The sequence below is a fragment of the Giraffa tippelskirchi genome, chromosome X, assembly GCF_054371585.1.
Source record: "Giraffa tippelskirchi isolate mGirTip1 chromosome X, T2T-mGirTip1v1.2.pri, whole genome shotgun sequence".
Taxonomy (NCBI): Eukaryota; Metazoa; Chordata; class Mammalia; order Artiodactyla; family Giraffidae; genus Giraffa; species Giraffa tippelskirchi.
The window spans coordinates 140,060,935-140,087,501 of NC_137289.1; the positions used below are offsets into that span (position 1 = coordinate 140,060,935).

Genomic DNA, 26,567 nt, shown 5'->3' on the forward strand with positions numbered 1-26,567 from the left:
AACTCCCTCAAGAGGTTATCTATTTATACAATGATGGGTTCAGACTTGAGGGTTTCTTGGTCTATCATGATAGCCAAGTATTAAATAATAACAGATTTTGAACCAGTCTTCCCTGAAGGCTAGGAAGAAATCTATCAGGCTACATATTTTTAAGGTTTTCTTAAAATACACCACCAGGACAGCATGACCACAAGAAATCAAAGCTCCCACAATTAAGCTGAAATGAACTATGCAGTTTTTACCATAAGAAAATATTCTTGTGTCTCAAATTATACAGAGAGTATTATGGAATATATTTTGTCAACCAGACAACTTTTCCTTCACCAATTTAAATCATAAACTAGCTTGCTCACTACCAACACACATGAAGCCTACTTTCCCATTGTAAGTTGTTGGGAATAATCAGAAAGAAAATGTTTCATTGCTTGACGTCATCCTCTTTTACATTACTCCAAAGATAAAAACCTTCCTTGGTGGGAAGCATGCTGGATTTCCGACGATCATTAAGTGAAAGTGTTAGTTGCTCAGTCATGTCCAACTCTTTGCTACCCCATGGACCATGGCCCACCAGGCTCCTCTGTCTATGGGATTCTCCAGGCAAGAATACTGGAATGGGTAGCCGTTTCCTTCTCCAGATCTTCTCAATCCAGATATCAAACCCATGTCAATTGCATTACAGGCAGATTCTTTACCACTGAGCTACCAGGGAGTCCTTAAATTCCTTAGGTTAGATAAGCAGGGCAGAAATGAGGAACTGAGATGCTACCAAGGTACAAAGCAAACTAGGAACACACGTTCCCTTCACTATGGTCAGCTGCAGAAGACATGCATTTCTCCCAACCAAAGCACCCTGGCTTCTTGGAGTGAGTAAACAGCCACCTTTTGACTATAAACCACTTGAAGGCTGCCAGAGCCCCAAGAAGCATGGGAGGCCGAGCAGTGTGAACCTGCCTTGCTGGGTCTCGTGCACCCACAGTGGCACCTGCTGGAGGACGGACAACCACCCCCTCTTCTCCAGGTCCCTGGGCGGCAAAGGATAGTGGCCCAAGGGAGCCTCTCCTCTAGCCCAGCAAGCTGCCCGGGAGCTGGGTAAACGGTGGGACCCCATTCACCATGGCTGGCTCTGACCTGCTTCTCTCAGGCCCCACTGCTTCCCAGAAATGTGTGAGTCAGAGAGGTCTAGGTCATGTTAAAAGACTATTCCCCAAACCAGACCACAGTAACTTGTTAATTCCTTTGTCCACTGCCACCATCTGTCTTTATGCTGGGGTGTGGATGGGTGTGGAAGGAGCAGGAATCCTGTTGGTGATAGACAGGCAGACATATGGGGTGAGGGGGGTGGCTGAGGGTTAACAACTAGGCCAACTCCTCCTGGCTGCGACATTCACTAGCTGTGATTTCTCTGAACCTCAGTCCCCTCACCTACAAAATGAAGAGAACAAAAATGAGGCCCCTTTCTCACACGGAGAGATAAGAAAATGAAAGCATTTTAAAAACTAGATGTATTCTAGAATTACAAAATATTACTCTTGTACAGTGTCCTTAATTTTTTAAGCTTAGAAATTTGGTTTCAAAATTTAGTTTCAGGGAATAGAAGGAGAGAAGTGCTCTGCTGCTTAAGACCATCAGGGTGGCAACTGCGAGAAACACCAACAGCAGGCTGAAGGCTACAGTGTGAGGACAAGCAGGTCCTACACCCTTGGCATGATGTGGAGACACCCAGAAAAAGATGGCTGTGGTGTAGAGTGGCCTGGTGAATAAGGCTGCAATGTGACATCAGCTAAGAAATCCATCAGATTCTACTACTATACACATACTCAGCAATTAAAAGGGTAAGAGCCTATGAGAAAATTACGTACCGAGGAATACCCCACTCCCTGATGATACAGTCCCATCCTATCTATAAGCCACAACATTCTCTTCACTGCCATTACTATTATCATGGTTATCACCACCCTCTGCGGAAGGAAGGGCAGAAGTGGGAAATGAGATCCCAGGCAGGGCTGGTGAGTTGCAACAGGTTCCAGATCTGAAAAAGCTGGAGAACACGATTCTAGTTAAATCTTCCATCAGCTTCCAAGCCCCTGAAAGTTGGACTCAGCATTTGGAGCATGTGAACACCTGCAAAAATGGTGAGGGTAGGCTGTGTCAGAATCCAAGCAGAAGACCATGGGCAAATCAGAGCTTCTCACTGAGCTGGGCAGAGAGAAGAAGAATGAGAATTTCCTAGAACACCCCAGGCACGCGACCTTTCCAGGAAACAGAAACAGGACAGGAAGGCAAGCCTAAAGTTTAATTCTCCAGGAGATGGCAACTCAACCAAGGTGAACTGCTAACATGGTATGGAAAGCCTCCAGAATTAGAAACCATCACCTTGAAACTCCTGTCGTTTACTAAGAATCCAAACGTTCCCTGAGCATTAAATAAGCTTTCAGATGAGGTATTCCCTCATATCCACTCCAGAAAGGGCAGCAAAGAACAAATCAGAAACCACACAGCATGCTCCCAGGTAGAATGTGAAACAAATTCAGATATACTTTACATACTGTGGCACATATACCGTGATAGGCTCTGACTGGTGATGGATGCCATGCCCTATTCAATGAAGAAATGTTGAAAATGACATCTAAAACTCCTGCCCCAGAGAACACAAAATGCTCATGGAAATAAACAGGAAGAGTTATAAGCCAAAAAGGTTGTTGGAGAAGTACAATTTAACTCTCCAAATTTAAATAGCTTTTATTAATACCATAACATGAAGTTTACAAAAACTGGGACGTATCCACTTCCATTTCCAAAAATTAGAGTTGGAAGGAACCTACGTCGGGTGATTGTCCTACGCAAATAGAGCATTTCCCCCGTGATGAAGGAACTTGAATCAGTTTCCAAAACTAAAACACAGCTTGAAAATTCCTACCATTTTTGGAGTCACAGTTAATTTACAATCTTAATTTCCTATTTCTTAACATTGCTTTTGAGAGGTAGTGGTTCCCCAAATAGGCTGAACATTAGAATCCCCTAGGGGGTTGTCTGAAAATACAGATTCTTAGGCCTCATCACTGTAAACAATCATATATTCTCATTCATATTCATTCTCTCTTCCTCCATCTCCCTCTTCCTCTCTCCCTCGTTCCCCATTCCTTTCTCTATCTCTATCCCTCTCTCTTTTAAAACTTAAATGAACTTGGTGTTTGGGAAATACACTACTAAGCCTCGATAAATATTGATTCCTTTGTTCTAACTTTAACAAATAAAGCTAGCTAACTGAAACAAACATGATTTAATTATTAAATATTAAAAGAGAAAGGAGCAACTTCTTTTGTGTCCTTATAACCAGAGCTACAAACATCCCCAGCCAGTATGTTCTAAACTAGGTTCATCTTGGTTCAATGACAGCTCCATCGAGAAAGTTGAGGACACAGGCCCGGCCATCTCCATGGTCCAGAGACACAGTCCTGACTCTCCAAAAACCTGGGCAAACACAACTTTTATTTTTCTCCATGGAATCTACTCCGTGTATAAGCACATTTACCTGCTTTCCTGGTGGTGAAGTATAATGAAAATATTTGAGATTTTTAATTTGGAAATGGAAAGTTTCACCTATGAGCCTCCCATTGATCTACCCCATCAGCTCCTTACTCTGCAGAGAAACCACAATGGCTTATTGAAATCTTCTCAAAGCCTTCTCAACTTTACACTTAGTGACAATGAGACCCTCAATTCAAACTGAGAGATCCTTTCAGTGAAAACTATATTTAAAACTTAGAAAGAAATCACCCTCTTCTCATACCTGAGAAGAGCAAAGGAGTAAAAAAGAAACCAAAAGGTTTCCTTAGAATAAAACACACAACAAATATTTGGAAAGAAATATATATATATATATATATATATATATATATATATATATATATAATCACAAATGTGCCAGTCTTCTCACTGAAACTACAGGGTTTTTTTTTTTTTTTTTTTTTTTTTTTTAGAAATAATTACATTTAAAATATATTAAATTGGTTTTCTCCTACCTGAATCCTCAGACATGTCCTTTGGTAAGGCTTCATCAGGAGCACTCTTCAAAGCTAGCAGTGTTTTGTTTTTAAAGAACCAGAGAGAGAAAAGAAGAGAAAAGAAAAAAAATTATATCTAAAGCATATTACGTTAAAACAAAGAATTCCAAGTTATCACTTACGAAAACAGTGTTCTATATACCTGTAAGTTGCTATAGCACTTACTAAAACAATAAAAGCCTCCTAGGGTATGATAATAGGCTCTACTCCTACAGAGAATAAAGACATATTTTCAATGTTCCAGAGAGAGTGCCACCAGTGGCTTGGGAGAGTATTACCAGGAAATATCAAAATTCCCCATTTTTTTCCAAGCAAAGACATCAGAATCTCTCTGGGAGTGAGAGCCAGGCTTCAGGATTTTTAGAGCTCGCCAGGTTATTCCAACGGGCATTTAAGGCTAGGATCCACTAGTAAAGAGAGTTATCAAAGTACTTGCTGCTATAGACAATGTCCAGGTCTGCCTGTCCCTCCTGATCAAACACTGAAATAGAGAGCATGCAATTATTGTAATTGTTTCCCTGTTGGCTCAGTCAGTGAAGAATCCGCCTACAATGCAGGAGACCTGGATTTGATCCCTGGGTCGGGAAGATCCCCTGGAGAAGGAAATGGCAACTCACTCCAGTATTCTCGCCTAGGAAATCCCATGGACAGAGGAGCCTGGTGAGCTACAGTCCAATAGAAGGGATACTGGCTTGAGAATTAGAAAATCTTGGTTCTTACCGCTGCTCTTTTTCTTACTGAGTAAATGATTCATACTGCCTGAACTTGAGTTTACTCATCCATATATTTTAGGCGATAAAATATACCAGCCTCCATTCAATTTTGTGAGGACTGAATAATGCAGTGCATGAGAAAGGACTCAATCAATTATAAAGCATTATAATAGAAGCATGGGAGGAAGTAGGCTATTCTTCCTTCTCTTCCAGACAGTGCCAAGCCAAGTCATCCCTGTGCTTGATGCTAGCTATAACAAGCAACACTGCTGCAATGCTCTCACCCACCCAGTAAGATAAGGAAATTGTTGCTGGGCTCCACGTCACAGCCCAACACCTACAAAGTCAAAAAGAATAAAGCCCAGGGACAGAAACTCTCTCTCCAGAAGGTAGCTTCCTTGACAGTTAGATCTGTGTGCAAATGTACATTTATATTGATATTCTGGGATCACACCTGCCAACACAAGATGTTGTGTTCTCAAACCATTCAGCTTCCAGTCATTTCCTAATTAGTACAGCCAGATTCCAATATAAGGTGTCAGAGAAGACTGAGGATCAGCTCTGAGTATAGGGTCGTAACTGAAGGGTTTTGGACTCTCAAGCTCATTACTGCTTTACGAACTATAGTTTGTTGACAACAACTGAACAACTTAATCCGTACATATGTGTTCATATACTGAGAACAGTTCTCACACACTCCAGAAACCAGCCATTCCAAGAGAAGTAGATTAAAAAATACACAGAAAATGTTCCTAAAGGGAGAAAACTCATTCTTTTCATACCTTGTTTGTCATCACCAGTCACATCTTGGGTAGGGACAGGAAAGTCGGCCATGTCTTTAATGGACAGTTTCTTGGAAAAGAAAAATAAATTAATAATATGGGTTGGAATGAAAATGAAGTGATGTGCATATATGACGAAAATGTTTTTAAAAGCTGTATATTTTGCCAATATTTCTGTCTTCCATAAACCTTGACATTTAATTTTTTTTTTTTTAGGTTTCTAGTGAGGTATAAGTTAATCTGCATTTAAAAATTTTATATACACAGAGAAAAAACATAATGATTTAGGCTGAGGTCTATGTATAGAACATACATTGTATCTGAATCTGGTGTGGGATTCAGCCAGAGTGGTAGAGCATTTGCCCATGACTTCAGTCAAGAACAAACCTATGCTCTAGGTATTTTCTCATAAGCAGCAAGAGGTTCTGACAAGTAGTCCCATCATGTGGGTATTTGACAGAATCTCTTATGCAGAGGGTGCTCAACTCTGATTCAAATAGCCTCCCTGTCATAAATAAGAGAATTTTATTGGTGTGCAGAAGAAAACTTTCTGCTAACTCATTTAAGGTAGACGTTTTCACTTATACTAAGATGAATACCCAAACTGATCATGTGCTGATTAGTTTAAAATTCTGTGTAAAACCTACTTACTATAATTTCTTATAAATGCTCAATTAGCATGGACTCTGTCCTCTGATAAGATTAAAGGATAATATATTCATATTTGGTATATATATAAACAAATTCTAGAAAGATATATAAAAACTGAAGGGTGATTGGGTAGATAGGGATAGGGATGAGAAGACGACTTGTCACTATAAGCCTTTTGGTATTCTTTTTATTTTAAATATATTCAAAGAATCAAATAAAGATAAATTTTAAAACTTAAAGTAGGGTAAATTCCTGGAGTTATCTGGTGCTCCCAAAGGTTAATTGGTTTACCTCTCAAAATCAGAACAGCCTAAGAGAGATAAGCAATACTTCTGTTTTCAAAATGTTTCAAAGAATGGAGTTACAATACTGCCTGGCGGTAATCTGATCTAGGGTTTAAGAATGCTCAGACAAGTCATTCTTGGCATCACAATGAAGGCTCCAGACCTAATTTAGAACACAGAATGTATCTCAACCGTGCCCTTCTTTCATTTTCTTGTCCCAACTGGATTATAAACCAGATCCTTAACAAAATAAAATAATTTAGGAGTAGAAAAAAACAGATAAAAAGAAATCCAAAAGAACATCACTTAAAGAAATTTTAAAAATCTAAATAAATGGAAAGACATTCTATGTTCATGGGTCAAAAGACTTAATACTGTTAAAATGGTGATACTCCCAAAATTCATCTACAAAATTGAAGCAATCCTTATTTTCTTTTGCAGAATTTGACCAGCTGGCCCTAAATTGCATATAAAAATGCAAGGAACCCAAAATAGCAAAAATATTCTTGAAAAAGAACAACTTAGCAAAAAGTTACAGGAATCAACACACTATAGTACTCACATAATGACAGACATATAGATCAATGGAACTGAATTGAGAATCCATAAATATACCCTTACATTTGTGGTCAACTGATTTCCAACAAAGGTGTAAAACAATTGAGTAGGGGGGAAATTGTCTATTCAAGAAATGATGCTGAGATAACTTGATATCCACATACAAAAGAATGAAGTTGAACCTCTTCTTCACAATCTATATAAAAATTAACTTAAAATGGATCACAAACCTAAATGTAAGACCTAAAACTATAAAACCCTTAGAAGAAAACATAGGAATAAATCTTCATGATTTTGTATTAGGCAATGGTTTCTTAGACGTGACACCAAAAGCACAAGTAAAAAAAGAAAAAATTAGATAAATTCTACTACTTCATCAAAATAAAAAACATTTGTGCTACAAACGATACTATCAAGAAAGAGGAGAAAAACAAAGAAAAATACTTGCAAATTACGTATCTAATAAGAAATTTATATCCAGAACATATACAAAACACTTAAAACTCAATAATAAACCCAGTTTACAAATGGACAAGAGATAGGAATAGATATTTCACCAAAGAAGACACACAAATGGCTAATAAGCACACAAAAAGATGCTTAATATCAGTAGTCATTAGGAAATTCAAATAAAAACCACAGTGAAATACTACTTTATTCCCACTAGGATGGCTAAAATCAAAGAGAGATAGTAACCAAAGTTAACAAGGATATGGGGAAATTGGACCCCTCATACATTGCTGGTAGAGGAATGTAAAATGGTATAGCTGCATTGGAAAGTAGTTTGCTAGTTCCTCAAAAAGTATAACACAAGGTATAATGTGATCCAATCAATTCACTCCTCAGTTTATACCCAAGAGAAGTGAAAACATGTGTGCACACAAAAACTCGTACATGGATATTCACAGCAGGATTTTTTTCTAACAGCCCAAAAGTGGAAGCAACCCAAATTTCCATCAGCTGAAAAATAGATAAACAAAATGTGTTCTAGCCATACAATGGAATATTATTCAGCAATGAAAAGGAATAAAGCACTGATACATGCTATACTGTGAACGAACTTTAAAATATTACACAAAGTGATCTCATCACAAGAAAAAAAAAATATTTTCTCCCAATTCTTCAATGGTGTCTCTATGTGAGATGATGGATGTTCACTAAAGTTATTGTGGTAATCATTTCAAAATGTGCGTAAGTCAAAACATTTGGCTATATACCTTAAACTTATCCAGTTGTATACATCAACTATGGAAGCAGTGACAGATTTTATTTTCTTGGGCTCCAAAATCAGTGCGGACGGGGACTACAGCAATGAAATTCAAAGATGCTTGTTCCTTGGAAGCAAAGCCATGAGAAACCTAGAGAGCATATTAAAAACCAGAGACATCCCTTTGCTGACAAAGGTCCATATAGTCAAAGCTATGCTTTTTCCAGTAGTCATGGACGGATATGAGAGTTGGATCATAAAGAAGGCTGAGCACTGAAGAATTGATGCTTTTGAATTGTGGTGCTGGAGAGGACTCTTGAGAGTCCCTTGGACAGCAAGGATACCCAACTAGTCAATCCTAAAGGAAATCAACCCTGAATATTCATTGGAAGGACTGATGCTGAAGCTCCAATACTTTGGCCACCTGATACAAAGAGCTGACTCATTAGAAAAGACCCTGATGCTGGGAAATATTTAAGGCAAAAGGAGAAGAGGGTGACAGAAGATGAGATGGTTAGATAGCATCACCGACTCAATGGACATGAATCTGAGAAAACTCTGGGAGACAGTGGAGGACAGAAGAGCCTGGCATGCTGCAGTCCATGGGGTCGCAAAGAGTTGGACATGACTTAGAGACTGAACAACAACAACAAATACATCAACTATATCTCAATAAAACTGGAAGATCAAAAAACAAACATTATACTAAATGAAAGAAGCCTGTCACAAAAGACCACATGTTACATGTTTCTATTTATATGAAATGTCCTGAATAGGCAAATTCCAGAGACAGAAAATAGCTTAGTGATTACTAGAGGCTGGGGCAAGAGGGGAATAGTAGATGACTGCTAATGGGTACAGGTTTCTTTCTGGAGTGATGAAGATGTTCTAAAATTAGACTATAGTGATAGTTGTACAAGTGTCAATATACTCAAAACCATTGAATTGTATACCTTAGCTGAATGTATGTGAATTATATCTCAATAAGCCTGTTTACAAAAAAAGCAATTCAGTAACCTAAGAAACACGGCTAAAGACACATATACTTGAAATTGTAATCTTTAATTCTTGATGGAAATAAGTACATGGTACAGCTCTGCAGTCTTCTAAAAAAGATGTACTGCTGAGCGAACTTCTCAAGACCTGAATCAGCTATAGCTCCATCCACAACAAACACCTGCATGAAGTCATCCCTCACAAGGCTGCTGGTACCAAGTTCTATTTAAACTCCAAGCATGAGGACTTCCCTGGTGCTCCAGTGGTTAGGACTCCAAGCTTTCACTGCCAGGGGCCTGGGTACAATCCCTAGTCAGGGAATTAAGATCCCACAAGACATGCAGCACAGTCAAAAATAAAATAAACTTCAAGTATGCATTCCTGTGTTTAAAATATCTCCATTTCGAGATTTGACAGCCATCTGTATATTTGGTCCTTTCCTTTTAGACAGATGATAAGTGAGTACACCAGTAATCATGTATGGATGTGAGAGTTGGACTATAAAGAAAGCTGAGAGCTGAAGAATTGATACTTTTGAACTGTGGTCTTGAAGAAGACTCTTGAGAGTCCCTTGGACTGCAAGGAGATCCAACCAGTCCATCCTAAAGGAGGTCAGCCCTGGGAGTTCATTGGAAGGACTGATGTTGAAGCTAAGACTCCAATACTTTGGCCACCTGATGCAAAGAGCTGACTCATTGGAAAACACCCTGATGCTGGGAAAGACTGAGGGCAGGAGGAGAAGGGGATGACAGAGGATGAGATGGCTGGATGGCATCACCAACTCGATGGACATGGGTTTGGGTGGACTCAGGGAGTTGGTGATGGACAGGGAGGCCTGGCGTGCTGCAGTTCATGGGGTCACAAAGAGTCGGACACAACTAAGCAACTAAACTGCACTGAAGTGAGTACACAGGGAAAAGCAACATGAATCAGTAATTAATTTCTCAAAAAAACCCAAAAAACCCAGCATTATTTGTCTCCGTTGGAAAGGCAAAGACTATCTGATACCATGGCAAGTTGGAACAAAATGTTTAACCAGAAAGAATATGAATTATGACATTTTTTAGTAAATCACCTAACAACAACATAATTTTACACAAGCAGGGCTACCCATAGCAAAAAAAAAAAAAAAAAAAAATTTAATTTAAAAATAAAAAAACAAAAACCAGGGCAACTGCATAAGAGTTGCAGAGTCCTGGCCTGACAGACAAACTTCTACAGACACTGCCAGCAACCCCAGAATACACTAGGAGCTGTGAAAAGTGGCTGACAATCATGTCTGCTTCATCATCATACACATTCTACAGGAAAAGAAATTGAAAAAGCCAAACGTCTTTGAATGCACATCTATCACTCCACCTGAAATCACTTTATCTCTTTCCTAAGAGGAGAAATCTGCTACACAAAGGAGCACAGAGGCTACAACTCAGAAAAAGAGTAGCAGAGAGGCTGAGAGAGATGTTATCAGAGAGAACGATGCAGAAGCAGGCTGGACTGGCTCAGAGAGGATGGCATCCACAACACACACTACAGGCACCAGAGCCTCACGGGGGAAGAAAAAATAATCACACACCATCACAAGAAATTTTGTAAATAGCCCTGTATCTTGCCTTTGATTTCTATCATCTTGCAACGTTAGATGGAGAAGGCAATGGCAACCCACTCCAGCACTCTTGCCTGGAGAATCCCAGGGACGGCGGAGCCTGGTGGGCTGCCGTCTATGGGGTTGCACAGAGTTGGACAAGACTGAAGCGACTTAGCAGCAGCAGCAGCAACGTCACAGCACTGTAATAGAAGCCTATGAACAAACCTCCATTTATGAAATACTTCCAGATTTTTCTCAGGGTGGGAACAACAGATATCATAAGTTGTCATCACGGCAATTATAACGGTGGTGATAGTGATGATAGTGCTGATATTAACAATAACCATAAGCACCCCTAAGCACACGTCTAAGGCCATCAATGGCCCATCGTTAAAAGAATTCTTTGGGTTTCTCTTGAGGATCATCCAAATTAGGCAGCTTTGAATGTTATTGGGGCCCTCATATACAGTTCTCAAACTTCCTCTCAAAACTGTTCTGATTCATTATACTCTGTTAATACTAAGCTGCTAAAAGTACAGCTTTACAATGTTTACTTCAGAATTGAAGTTTGGTTAAAGTAAATAAACTGTCTTCCATTTTTTGGCTTAGTTAAAAAATACCTAAATTTTGGCAATACCTAAATTTCACCTCTAAAAGGTCAAGAGGCTACTTTGCTTTTTTCACCAAATCTAGTTTTAGGGAGAAAAGAAAAAAAAAAGATAATTACAGATGTCTGGTGTCTAAATCTGAACTGCTGAGCTTCAAAGTACTAAGTATGAAGAGAAAACGTTATGAAAGCAGATTTTCCAGAGTCTGTAAAGAACATCAGCTAATGGATTTAAGTGTACACACATCCTTACTTACTAACATATGATGATTTTTTTACCTCCATCCGATTCAAGTCACGGGGTTGTTGGTTTGCTGGTATTGACTCAGAATAAGAATCAAATAACGCACACTCCCGCTTGGGCTTAGGAAAGGCTAAAAAGAAACAAAAATAATACATAAGAATATATACTTTAGTCACAGTGGTCATTGTTTCCTTGCAGCTTTTCTGTGCTTCATAAATAGAACAACAAAATCAGCCAGTTCCTATAATAGAGATGGCACTCATCACACTGAGGTAGTATTTCAGGTTTTTACATATACAAGCTGGTACTTCTACCATGCCTACTCTACACACAATAAAACTAAGGAACAGTGAAGTGAAGCACCTTAGTCAATGTCAAAGAGCCAGTAAATGAAGAATAGGAACTTGAACTGCCAGCAGTCCTGCTGGAGAGTTCATGCTGTCAGCATTTCATGTTATATTAAGAACATAGAAGTCATTTTCCACCTTAACCATCAGTATCACAATACTTCCATTTTAACTATGATACCAGCAACATTTTTAAATGGCGGTAACTATGGTGATAGTTTACATACCATAAACATTAACTGAGGAAATACTCCATTTTAGCTATTACTATTGGAAGTAAATAGACAAGATCTTACAATGCTGTATGCTGAAGAAAACTTTATAAAATACTCATTTCTTTTGGTTAGTAGGAATAACAAAAGTAAGAGCACAAGTTCTTACTGATTTATAACAATGAAATAAGAATCACATTATGGGAGTATTCCAACATAGTAAGTGCAGAGACAGCAGTTGTTTGCTGGCTAGATGAGTGTATCAGCGTAAGAAAAATCATGCTACCTGGTAAGCTAACACTGAACACTCACACTATTTCTTAGAAGCAGATTCTGTTTCACTACTTTTGTCACAAAGTAAGTAAAAAAGAAATGTCTCAACAGCTAAGGAAATTGTCAATACTCCAAAGAGGAAAAGCAGACTAAGATAGACAGTAAACAGAAGCTACAAATCAAGTTTGTCAATACCAGCTATTAAGAAATCAAAATTTTAATGGCATGTTTTAAAAAATACCATTAATCAAATGTTAAAACATGGACTGGTATTGTTTTGAATCCTTTCTCACCCTCCCATCACCACCAGGATTTGAAATGCCAACTTCCCTCTTGGTAAAGTAGTGGCCACCAAGGAAGAGCTGCCACATGCAGCGGAGCACAAGCACCTTAGATCATTCCTCTGCTTCCTCTGGTCTGCGTTTCACTGATAGCAGGCGCGACAAACCTTGAGCCCCAGTGATTTTTCTGACTATACCAAGTCGTCTCACCCTTTCCTTGGTAAAATAAAAAAAAAAAAAAACAAAACCTCAGCAAAACATGTTTCCAAGTTTGTACCATCCCTCAATCCAGCCCCAAGAGGAGTTTTAACCAAGATAAGATTTCTCTTTCCAGCTGACCAATCAGTGACCTGGTTACAATTATATCCTGGTGCCTTATCAAGAAGGAGTCGAGCTGCGTAGAAAGCTAACACTTGCAAAAACTACCAAGGCCATCCATTCACTGCTAAATCTCTCTCCTGCAAGTTCCCATGCCTCCTCCTCCACTGTCACTTCCCAGTGCCAGCCTCCCATGGCTGTGATCCACTCTGCCATGATCTGCTCTTCAGTTTCCACCCTTCATCCTCAAAACCTGCTCTCAGTTCAGCAACCAGCATGACTGTTTCAAACAGCAAATCTGATTGTGTTCCTTCCCTGCTTCAAACACATCATCATTGCCCATGATCTGTTCCCCACGTTCCACTACAGCCATATCCTCAGGGCCTGGCTCTCTGCACTCCAGCCACCGTGACCTGAAGTTCACATGCCTCCCCTGCTACAAACCCCCTATCAGAGAGGGACATTGCAGCATACCTGCTGTCCCCTCTGCCCAGAGCCCACTCTTCCCCCTTCTTCACCTGCAGTGCCCTTAGCTCACCCTTCACGTTTAAATGCAAACACTTAAGGAAATCCTCCCTAAAGTCATCCATTCTCCAACTGTAAGTCCTATGATGGTAAGAACTCTGTGATAGCACTCTGATCACAGAGAATAACAGAGTGCCTCTGACATAGGACGTAAGCAGTAAGTACTTTTAACAAATTATAGGCTAAAAATCTATACCAAAATCCACCCAGTCACCTAGACATAAAAATATCCAAAAGCCCATGAGTAAGCCACCAAATAATCCAAAGTCTACAAACAATAAATGCTGGAGAGGGTGTGGAGAAAAGGGAACCCTCTTACACTGTTGGTGGGAATGCAAACTAGTACAGCCACTATGGAGAACAGTATGGAGATTCCTTAAAAAACTGGAAATAGAACTGCCATATGACCCAGCAATCCCACTGTTGGGCATACACACTGAAGAAACCAGAATTGAAATAGACGCATGTACCCCAATGTTCATCGCAGAACTGTTTACAATAGCCAGGACATGGAAGCAACCTAGATGTCCATTGGCAGACGAATGGATAAGAAAGCTGTGGTACATATACACAAAGGAATATTACTCAGCTATTAAAAAGAATGTATTTGAATCAGTTCTAATGAGGTGGATGAAACTGAAGCCTCTTATACAGAATGAAATAAGTCAGAAAGAAAAACACCAATTCAGTATATTAACACATATATATGGAATTTAGAAAGATGGTAACGATGACCCTATATGTGAGACAGCAAAAGAGACACAGATGTAAAGAATAGACTTTTGGACTCTGTGGGAGATGACAAGGGTGGGATGATTTGAGAGAATAGCACTGAAACATGTATATCATCATATGTGAAACAGATCGCTAGTCCAAGTTTGATGCATGAGACAGGGTGCTCAGGGCTGGTGCACTGGGATGACCCTGAGGGATGGGATGGGGAGGGAGGTGGGTGAGAGGGTCAGGATGGGGAACACATATACACCCATGGCTAATTCATGTGAATGTGTGGCAAAAACCACCACAGTATTGTAAAGTAATTAGCCCCCAATTAAAATAAAGAAAAAAAAAAAAACCAAGGGAATGAGAGAGGGGAGTGTGAGACAGAGAAAGGGACACAAAGAAAGAGACTGATACACAGCAGTGTATCATGCTGCCCACTTGCAAACTAGTTCCTAGGGACTCCTGACAGTATCCCCAAGCCTGTAAGGAAAGGGAGCAGGCTGGGGTTACAGTCCGCTGGTGTCAGAAAGCAGCTGCTATAAGCAAAGTCCAAGTTCTGAAATATGTAGTTGCATTTGCTCTGTGAACCCTCCCCTTCATACGTTTCCTGAGGACCTCTGGGCATGATCCTATGGGTCATGCTTCCCCCAATTTTTCTACCTGTCCCTGGCACCAGACACTCTTCCCTTTGGTTAAGCCTCCACCCATTAGTACCTACCACAGAATGACAGACTTTTTATTAATATTTAAGAGTCAGTGATCTCAAGACTGACTCAGATAAGTAACTGGTCACTTTGAATCTTGTGCCGTTATGAGGAGGGGACAAGACAAGATAATCTAAGACCTCTTCCAGATCTATCCACAAAATTTATGCTCTACTAATGACTAACCACATTTTCTTTAGACACGGGTTCCCTCTTGCCAATAACCATCAATGAGTAAGCTATCATGTTTTAGAGATCCTCCCTAAAAAGTGAGAATTGCTATTGAAACCACCAGCTGTTTCTGGACAGCTGTTTCTTTCAAAGGAAGCTATACTTCTGTGAGTAATAGAATTCACATCGGAAATCAGCCCACTGCCTTTGAATGGTCAAAAGACACTACTAATTTTTTCAATCTTTCAAAGAAGTTAATACAAATGTTGGACTCACTGTAACTCTTTCCTATTCAGAGGATTGGGGATTGCTGTTAATTAATGAAAAAGACAGAGTTCTATTCCAACTTTCTGGCATGCTAGAATGTTCTGTATCTTTCATTTGATTGCAGTTATATGGGTGGATACATATAAAAAAAATTAAGTATACCTTTAAGATTACAGCCTTTCATACATTTTACTGCATGTAATTTTTAAACTTTTTCATTATGTATAAGAATCCTAGTCCATTCCATTGCCCAAGGTCACTTGGGGACACCAGAATTGGCCTGAAGATGCCAAGTCAGCATTGGCTCTAAAGGAAGATCTTCCTCTACATGTTTTTATCAGCTGGGGATTCAGGAGTTGCCTGATCCACAATTTTTATGAAAGGGTAAGTGACCTTGGTTTAAATCCATCCAGACAGTACTCACACTTACCCAGATCATCCCTATGACTCACATGATAAGTTGTGAGTCTAATATCAGTTAAATAAAGTAACTATAGATACAAAGGACTCCTCAAAGTATGTGGACATCATCTTAAAAAACAAGTTTCTTATAAGGTCAGGATGGGAAACACCTAAGGTTTGGGATTTATGACCAGGCCTTACCTGCTTGCAGGTACTCTGGCTGCAGAGTTGGAGGCAGGCCCTCAGGCAGTGGGTAGCCGTTCTTTCGGGCCACAATGAGATGAAACGCAGCACAGAACTCTGGCAGGGTCAAGGCTCCATCGCAGTCGGCATCACTCAGTTCCCTAAATATAGCAGATATCATGAGCACCTAACATGGGGCTCAGAGGGAAAGTTGCTCAGCCTCAAACATCCAAACACAACTCCTAGGCTCTCTGGTGGTGGCTCTGCAGGATCCCCCAAACTCTCATAAAACCTCACGAGGCCACACAGAGGAAGAAAAATCAACACCACTAGTATGAGTAGCACTTTATAAATAAAAATTTAAAGTCTTCAAGTTCTCCAGTAGATCTGTTTTTCTAAGAAAATGCACAACAAAAAACTATGGGATGAAAAGGAACAGGATGCCCACAATTTCAGTTAGTTGACACTCATTCAATAAATGCATGGTGTGAAATGCTCGAGCCTGACACTTGAAATAGTTGGAGGAAGGGCTGGCCCTGCCCTTTCACCTGGCCCTGCCCTTTCACCAGTGTCCTGGCCATTACTCAATTACCCAAACTCAGATACAAGCACTTCATTTTTCAGCTTTAAGGAAAAACCTTGAACTTTTCAAGTCACACAAATGTTGTATCAAAAATTTGCTTGAAAATTCTCTCCTGGAAAAATATAAATAAGCTCAGTAAATACTTGTTGAATTATGTTTTCAGATAAAACTAGCAAGTAGGGAGGGCTGGAACCAGATGAGATGGAAAGTAAGAAAGGGAGAGGCTTGAAAAGGCTTATCTTTGCTTCAGTCATTGTTTTCCCGTGAAAAGCAGAGACCTATTTGTCAAAACAACTAAGACCCCATAAGCTCAACCAGTCTCTTAGACATACAGAGACAAATACGCCTGTGTTAGGACAAGCAGAGAGAGAAGGCATATTTTTTCTACTTGAAAGAAAAACCATGGAAGGTAAGCTCTGGAACTTTCCTTTGGAACTTCACACCCACCTCCCCCTTGAATATTCAGAAAGTACCAGCTCCCCAGGGTAAGGAACCAGGGAACTTTTTTAAACGATGGGTGGAGAGAAGCCCACAAAGCTTCTGTGGATACGACTCAACAAAAAGATAGGAACCCTCATGCCGATAATGTTAAGACTGGGAATTCTGCCAAAACAGACTGTATTCTTTACAAAATGATAACTTCTCTTTTTTCCAAGCTTTAAAGCCTAATAAGGTTTGCCGTTTTTCTTTAAAGTTAGAATATATTGCTGAAGAACTGAAAGCCAGCTCAAGATCCCAGATACAGTAGAATTTACAAGTGTCAATGGAAGAGTTTTTCAATATGATGCACAAAACATGACAAGCAATTTTAAATCCTACTATAATTTTTTGTAAATCCTCATTTAAAAATTTTACATAAATATTCCAAAACTTTAATGATATATTTATAGCAGCATGGTCTCCCACTCAGTCTCGAGGAAGAACAGCCCACACGCAGCCGGGAGCTTATAGAGGCACCAAACACTTTCATAAAAGCAAACAGAGTCATCTGGACCAGCCTGTGAAGCCCTTCTGGAGGCAGGGATGCAGCTGGCAAGGCAGCGAAGTACACAGCGCACCATAGCTGCAAGTCTGAACCAGGGTCCAGCTGATAAACATGAGCCAAATTAATGAAACTCAGACACAGCAAGAATAGTCAAATTTAACTTAATTCCAAAATATCTGTGGACCTTCTGTTCACCTGGCCTCATAAAATATTATAAAGAATAGCTTTTCAAGGTTCCCTAGTTATGTGCAGCACATGAAGTAGAAAAACCTGAAAATACACAAGATGGAAATTCTCATATGCTCACACAACTGCTTATATTGAAAAGGCATCTAGGTGAGGATACTAATCAGGAAATTACTTTTTAAAAGAGTCAAATAGTGAATAATATATTCCAGACACTATTCACTGTGCTTTTCATATAATAACTTAATCTTCATAGCAACAATAATTTAAGTTCTATTCATATTCTTAGTTTGTTTTTAAAAAATTCAAAACATTATTGTGTTAAAATGCAAAAGTAGGAGCTAAGGGATGGCTATGGATAACAGTATGAAACTACAAGGCATTAATTATACTTACCATATATAGGAGAGTTCTGGAATGGAAAGTTTTGATTTGGTGAAGAAGTTTTTGGCAACAGAACCTGTCAAGAGCGATTGTTTAAATAAATCATTAATTACCTAGAGCAGCTTTTTCATTTATGTATAGATGAATTACCATTTTTTTCATTCAGCCATCCCTACCATACAACAACCACAAACATAACAATTATTCATCAAAGCAACTACAAATCATGTGGCTAAAAGCAACATACAAACAGCTTTTAAAAGAATATGTAAATTAGAAAAGGGCAAAAGAAGTAGTGACATAATACTTATTATCAGATGAAAAGTATATATGTTCAAGTTCCTTCTTCATTTTTCTGAAAATCTGCAAAATTTACTAAAAACTCAGAAGATAAAAATATCAAAATTTTCAAAGTAAAAATCTGTCCAGCATTTTAAATGAAAGGGTGTGTGAAAGTAATACAATCATGGTAGGAAACAAGGCAAAAACAAAATGAACACCATTAACCTCAGCATACTACAGATAACACAGGCATCTGGGGAAAGTGTTTCAGTGAGATTTTAGATCTCTTGGTGGCTCTTCAAGAATTGTATCCAGGAACCTATTACTACCTTCTTTATTCATTGCAAATTCACCAATATCAATGGAAATCATGAAATGATTCTATTCTGCACCTTATGTAGCTGCAAGCTCCAACTGCACTTAAAATGTTAGCCTCAATCCTTATTGAGATTGAAATTTTTATGCTTTATGCTCTCAAAACATTTTCACAATTCTTAAACAAAAATTAGTCAAGTCAAAGCCCTAAACGCTATTCTTAACTGATAAATGTCTTTCCTTAGTGATTATAAGTCTTCTAATTGGCCTTAAAACAAAGGATTAGAATGGACACTAGAGCAGACTTATTTTCCGTTGATATATGAAGGATCAAAAACAAGTACCCTATACACGAATGAGCTTCCTCCCCCAGAGCACCCTGAAAATAATAGTGACATAGGGCTACTGGACATCTATATAGCCAACTTGTCAAAGATTTGTCAGAAATGTCTTGAGGGACTTCCCTCATGGGACAGTGGATAAGAATCTGCATCGTGGGTTCAATCTCTGGTCTGGGAAGATTTCACATGCTGTGGAGGAACTAAGCCCTTGTGCCACAACTACTAAATGCTCGCTCTAGAGTCCATGAGCCACAAATACTGAGCCCAAATACTGCAACTACTGAAGCCCACACACCCTAGAGCTTGTGCTCTGCAACAAGAGAAACAACCACAATGAGAATCCCTGTTCATTACGAACGAGAAAGCCCACGAAGAGCAACAAAAACCCGGCACAGCCATAGTTCAGTCACTCAGTCGTGTTCGACTCTTTGTGACCCCATAAACCCGCAGCATGCCAGGCCTCCATGTCCATCACAAACTCCTGGAGTCCACCCAAACCCATGTCCATTGAGTCGGTGATGCCATCCAACCATCTCATTCTCTGTCATCACCTTCTCCTCCTGCCCTCAATCTTTCCCAGCATCATGGTCGTTTCAAATGAATCAGCTCTTCGCATGAGGTGGCGAAAGTATTGGAGTTTCAGCTTCAACATCAGTCCTTCAAATGAAAACCCAGGACTGATCTCCTTTAGGATTGACTGGCTGGATCCCCTTGCAGTCCAAGGGACTCTCAGGAGTCTTCTCCAACACCACAGTTCAAAAGCATCAATTCTTCTGCGCTCAGCTTTCTTTATAGTCCAACTCTCACATCCATACATGAACACTAGAAAAACCATAGCCTTGACTAGACGGACTTTTGTTGGCAAAGTAATGTCTCTGCTTTTTAATATGCTATCTAGGTTGATCATAACTTTCCTTCCAAGGAGTAAGAGTCTTTTAATTTCATGGCTGTAATCACCATCTACAGTGATTTTAGAGCCCAGAAAAATAAAGTCAGCCACAGTTTCCACTATTTCCCCATCTATTTCCCATGAAGTGATGGGACCAGATGCCATGATCTTAGTTTTCTGAATGTTGAGTTTTAAGCCCACTTTTTCACTCTCCTCTTTCACTTTCATCAAGAGGCTTTTTAGTTCCTCTTCACATTCTGCAATAAAGGTGGTGTCATCTGCATATCTGAGGTTACTGATATTTCCCTCGGCAATCTTGATTCCAGCTTGTGCTTCCTCCAGCCCAGCATTTCTAATGATGTACTCTGCATGTAAGTTAAATAAGCAGGGTGACAATATACAGCGTTGACGTACTCCTTTTCCTATTTGGAACAAGTCTGTTGTTCCATGTCCAATTCTAACTGTTGCTTCCTGACCTGCATACAGGTTTCTCAAGAGGCAGGTCAGGTGGTCTGGAATTCACATCTCTTCCAGAATTTTCCACACTTTATTGAGATCCACGCAGTCAAAGGCTTTGGCATAGTCAATAAAGCAGAAATAGATGTTTTTCTGGAACTCTCTTGCTTTTTCGATGATCCAGAGGATGTTGGCAATTTGATCTCTGGTTCCTCTGCCTTTTCTAAATCCAGCTTGAACATCTAGAAGTTCTCGGTCCACATGTTGCTGAAGCCTGGCCTGGAGAACTTTGAGCATTACATTACTAGCGTGTGAGATGAGTGCAATTGTGCAGTAGTTTGAGCATTCTTTGGCATTGCCTTTCTTTGGGATTGGAATGAAAACTGACCTTTTCCAGTCCTATGGCCACTGCTCAGTTTTCCAAATTGCTGACATATTGATCGCAGCACTTTCACAACATCATCTTTCAGGATTTGAAATAGCTCAACTGGAATTCCATCACCTCCACTAGCTTTGTTCGTAGTGATGCTTCCTAAGGCCCACTTGACCTCACATTACAGGATGTCTGGCTCTAGGTGAGTGATCACACCATCATGGTTATCTGGGTCGTCAAGATCTTTTTTGTACACTTCTTCTGTGTATTCCTGCCACCTCTTCTTAATATCTTCTGCTTCTGTTAGGTCCCTACCATTTCTGTCCTTTATTGAGCCCATCTTTGCATGAAATATTCCCTTGGTATCTCTAATTTTCTTGAAGAGATCTCTAGTCTCTTGTCTTTCCCATTCTATTGTTTTCCTCTATTTCTTTGCACTGTTCGATGAAGAAGGCTTTCTTATCTCTCCTTGCTATTCTTCGGAACTCTGCATTCAAATGGGTATATCTTTCCTTTTCTCCTTTGCTTTTCACTTCTCTTCTTTTCATGGCTATTTGTAAGGCCTCCTCAGACAGCCATTTTGCTTTTTTGCATTTCTTTTTCTTGGGGATGGTCTTGATTCCTGTCTCCTGTACAGTGTCACGAACCTCCATCCATAGTTCATCAGGCACTCTATCTATCAGATCTAGTCCCTTAAATCTATTTCTCACTTCCACTGTATAGTCATAAGGGATTTGATTTAGGTCATACCTCAACAGTCTAGTGGTTTTCCCTACTTTCTTCAATTTCAGTCTGAATTTGGCAATAAAGAGTTCATGATCTGAGCCTCAGTCAACTTCCAGTCTTGTTTTTGCTGACTGTATCAAGTTTCTACATCTTTGGCTGCAAAGAATATAATCAATCTGATTACGGTGCTGACCATCTGGTGATGTCCATGTGTAGAGTCTTCTCTTGTGTTGTTGGAAGAGGGTGTTTGCTATGACCAGTGGGTTCTCTTGGCAGAACTCTATTAGCCTTTGCCCTGCTTCATTCTGTACTCTAAGGCCAAATTTGCCTGTTACTCCAGGCGTTTCTTGACTTCTTACTTTTGCATTCCAGTCCCCTATAATGAAAAGGACATTTTTTTGGGGGGTGTTAGTTCTAGAAGGTCTTGTAGGTCTTCATAGAACCATTCAACTTCAGCTTCTTCAGCATTACTGGTCGGAGCATAGACTTGGATTACCGTGATATTGAATGGTTTGCCTTGGAAATGAACAGAGATCATTTTGCCATTTTTGAGATTGCATCCAAATACTGCATTTTGGGCTCTTTCATTGGCCATGATGGCTACTCCATTTCTTCTAAGGGATTCCTGCCCACAGTAGTAGATATAATGGTCATATGAGTTAAATTCACCCATTCCAGTCCATCTAACTTCACTGATTCCTAGAATGTCAATGTTCACTCTTGCCATCTCCTGTTGGACCACTTCCAATTTGCCTTGATTCATGGACCTAACATTCCAGGGGCCGTGTGGGGGTGACCCAAGACAGATGGGTCATGGTGGAGAGGTCTGACAGAATATGCCATGTGGGGCCACCCAAGACGGATGGGTCATGGTGGAGAGGTCTGACAGAATGTGGTCCACTGGAGAAGGGAATGGCAAACCACTTCAGGATTCTTGCCTTGAGAACCCCATGAACAGTATGAAAAGGCTAAAAAATAGGACACTGAAAGATCAACTCCCAGGTCGGTAGGTGCCCAATATGTTACTGGAGTTCAGTGGAGAAATAACTCCAGAAAGAATGAAGGGATGGAGTCAAGGCAAAAACAATACCCAGTTGTGGATGGAACTGGTGATAGAAGCAAGGTTTGATGCTATAAAGAGCAATATTGCACAGCCATAAATAAATATTTTTTAAAACTGTGTTGAAAGCATACTTGTCAGCTATTTTATAGATATAAAGGCATTCTCTCATTTCATTCTTCTTTTTCCTCACTGATTACCTTTCTTCAAAGCATAATACACTCAGACCCACAGCTAGAGGTCTGGCCTGGCTTGGCCTTCACACAGTAGAGAGAGAGTAGTGGTCGTCCCACCCACAGGGAAGCTGACAGCTAAGAAGCTCAGAGAGAGAACACTTGAGAAAGCCCAAGGGCTCCCTCCTTTGGTGTGGACAGATGCTCAAACCAGGAGCTGGAACCCACATCCCAGCCTCCTCCCCAGCAATGAAGAAACCCCAAACCAGCCTCCTTTTCATCTTCTCTCCAGTCATTTTCATATCTATTTGAGACCGACATGAGGTCTATTTGAGACGTAAAAGCTGTTGGCATTCAAATATTAAAACCATGAATCCAGACTTTTTCCTATAAAAGGGTCTCTCAGCCCAGTAAACTACAGCTACACACAGCATTTCCCTTAGAATAAATGGAGTAGCCCTCATAGTCAACAAAAGAGTCTGAAATGCAGTACTCGGATGCAATCTCAAAAACAACAGAATAATCTCTGTTTGTTTCCAGGGCAAACCATTCAGTATCACAGTAGTCCAAGTCTATGCCCCAATCAGTAATACTGAAGAAGCTGAAGTTGAACAGTTCTATGAAGACCTACAAGACCTTTTAGAAGTAACACCCCAAAAAGGTGTCCTTTTCATCATAAGGGACTGGAATGTAAAAGTAGGAAGTCAAAAGACACCTGGGGAGCAACGGGCAAATTTCGCCTTGGAGTACAAAACTAACCAGGTCAAAGGCTAACAGAGTTTCACCATAGCAAACACCCTCTTCCAAGAACACAAGAGAACACTCTACACATGGACATCACCAGATGGCCAATGCTGAAATCCGACTGACTATATTCTTTGCAGGCAAAGATGGAGAAACACTATACAGTCAGCAAAAACAAGACCGAGAGCTGACTGTGGCTCAGATCATGAACTCCTTATTGCAAAATTCAGACTTATATTGAAGAAAGTAGGGAAAACCACTAATCCATTCAGGTATGACCTAAATCAAATCCCTTATGATTATACAGTGGAAATGACAAATAGATTTAAGGGATTAGATCTGATACAGTGCCTGAAGAACTATGGATGGAGGTTCATGACATTGTACAGGAGGCAGTGATCAAGACCACCCCCAAGAAAAAAAAAGCAAAAAGGCAAAATGGTTGTCTGAGGAGGCCTTACAAGTAGCTGAGAAAAGAAGAGAAGCTAAAGGTAAAGGAGAAAAGGAAAGATATACCCATTTGAATGCAGAGTTCCAAAGAATAGCAAGGAGAGATAAGAAAGCCTTCTCAGTGATCAATGCAAAGAAAGAAAGGAAAACAATATAATGGGAAAGACTACAGATCTCTTCAAGAAAATTAGAGATACCAAGGGAACATTTCATGCAAAGATGGGCACAATAAAGGACAGAAATGGTACAGACCTAATAGAAGGAGAAGATATTAAGAAGAGGTGGCAAGAATACACAGAAGAACTACACAAAAAAGATCTTCATGACCCAGATAACCACAATGGTGTGATCACTCACCTAGAGTGAGACATCCTGGAGTGAGAAGTCAAGTGGGCCTTAGGAAACATCACTACAAACAAAGCTAGTGGAGGTGATGGAATTCCAGTTGAGCTATTTCAAATCCTAAAAGATGATGCTGTGAAAGGCTGCACTCAATATGCCAGCAAATTTGGAAAACTCAGCAGTGGCCACAGGACTGGAAAAGGTCAGTTTTCATTCCAATCCCAAAGAAAGGCAATGCCAAAGAATGTTCAAACTACCATACAATTACACTCACATGCTAGCAAAATAATGCTCACAATCCTCCAAGCTTCAACAGTACATAAACTGTGAATTTCCAGATGTTCAAGCTGGATTTAGAAAAGGCAGAGGAAGCATACATCAAATTGCCAACATCAGCTGGATCACTGAAAAAGCAAGAGAGTTCCAGAAAAACATCTACTTCTGCTTTATTGACTACACCAAAGCCTCTCACTGTGTAGATCACAACAAACTGTGGAAAATTCTTCAAGCGATGGGAATACCAGACCACATGACCTGCCTCCTGAGAAATCTGTATGCAGGTCAAGAAGCAACAGTTAGAACTGGACATGGAACAACGGGCTGGTTCCAAATTGGGAAAGGAGTACCTGAAGGCTGTATATTGTCACCTTGCTTATTTAACTTATATGCAGAGTACATCATGTGAAATGCCGGGCTGGATGAAACTCAAGCTGGAATAAAGATTGCCAGGAGAAATATCAATAACCTCAGATATGCAGATGTCACCACCCTTATGGCAGAAAACAAAGAAGAACTAAAGAGCCTCCTGATGAAAGTGAGAGAGGAGAGTGAAAAAGTTAGCTTAAAACTCAACATTCAAAAAAGTAAGATCATGGCATCCAGTTCCATCACTTCATGGCAAATAGATAGGGAAACAGTGGCAGATTTTATTTTCTTGGGCTCCAAAATCACTGCAGATGGTGACTGCAGCCATGAAATTAAAAGACGCTTGTTCCTTGGAAAAAAAGCTATGACCAACCAAGACAGCATATTAAAAAGCAGAGACATTACTTTGCCAACAAAGGTCCGTCTAGTCAAAGCTATGGTTTTTTCAATAGCCATGTATGGATCTGAGAGTTGGACTATAAAGAAAGCTGAACACAGAAGAATTGATGCTTTTGAACTGTGGTGTTGGAGAAGACTCTGGAGAGTCCCTTGGACAGCAAGGAGATCTAACCTGTCCATCCTAAAGGAAATCATTCGTTAATATTCATTGGAAGGACTGATGCTGAAGCTGAAACTCCAATACTTTGGGCACCTGACGTGAACAACTGACTCATTTGAAAAGACCCTGATGCTGGGAAAGATTGAAGGTGGGAGGAGAAGGGGACAACAGAGGATAAGATGCTTGGACAGCATTACTGACTCGATGGACATGAGTTTGAGTAAGCTCCAGGAGTTGGTTATGGACAGGGAAGCCTGGCATGCTGCAGTCCATGGGGTCACAAAGAGTTGGACATGACTGAGTGACTGAACTGAACTGACACACAGCATTGATCCATCAGTGACCAAATTTTAACAGATCCAATATACAGAGAGATTAAAAACAAAAAATAAAGACCAGTAACCCATTATAAGCTTCACAGGTGATTCAACAGTAAGGAACCCGCTTGCCAATGTAGGAGACACAGGAGACCCAGGTTGGATCCCTGGGTTGGGAAGATCCCTTGGAGAAGGGAACAGCAACCCGCTCCAGTGATCTAGCCTGGAAAATTCCATGAACAGAGGAGCCTGGTGGGCTACAGTTCATAGGGTCGCAAAGAGTTGGACACGACTAAGCGACTAACATTTCATTTCATTTCCCAGAATTAAGATCCCTCATGAAACAAAGAGAAAGAGGGAGAAAGAGAGGGAGGGAGGGAGAGAAGAAGGAAGGAAGAAAACTGTGATATAAGGAATTTTCTGGCAGTCCAGTAGTTAAGATTCTATGCTTTCACTTCTGCGGGCCCAGGTTCAACCCCTGTTTTGGGAACTAAGATCCCACAAGCCAATAATAATAATGATAAAACTGTAATATATATTCCATATATATTCCTGCTTAGAGGCAAATAAACATATACATTTTCACGACCTTGAATTAAGCAAGGTCATTTTTTTACATATGATTGTTGTACAAGCAACAAAAGAAAACATAATCTGGAC

At 40.0% G+C, this 26,567-nt stretch overlaps 1 protein-coding gene across 5 annotated transcripts in view; it reads right to left on the reverse strand.

Annotated features, from left to right (window-relative positions):
- REPS2 (RALBP1 associated Eps domain containing 2) overlaps nucleotides 1-26,567 on the reverse strand; it is a 238,727-nt gene that overhangs the window by 103,077 nt on the left and 109,083 nt on the right. For all 5 annotated transcript variants that reach the window (XM_081564695.1, XM_081564694.1, XM_081564693.1 and 2 more), the window contains 5 exons: nucleotides 18,248-18,311; nucleotides 16,116-16,258; nucleotides 11,727-11,821; nucleotides 5,560-5,629; nucleotides 4,023-4,076 (listed from right to left, as the gene is read on the reverse strand). In XM_081564695.1, the coding sequence (XP_081420821.1) occupies nucleotides 4,023-4,076; nucleotides 5,560-5,629; nucleotides 11,727-11,821; nucleotides 16,116-16,258; nucleotides 18,248-18,311 (426 nt within the window). The remainder of the gene's footprint in view (nucleotides 1-4,022; nucleotides 4,077-5,559; nucleotides 5,630-11,726; nucleotides 11,822-16,115; nucleotides 16,259-18,247; nucleotides 18,312-26,567) is intronic.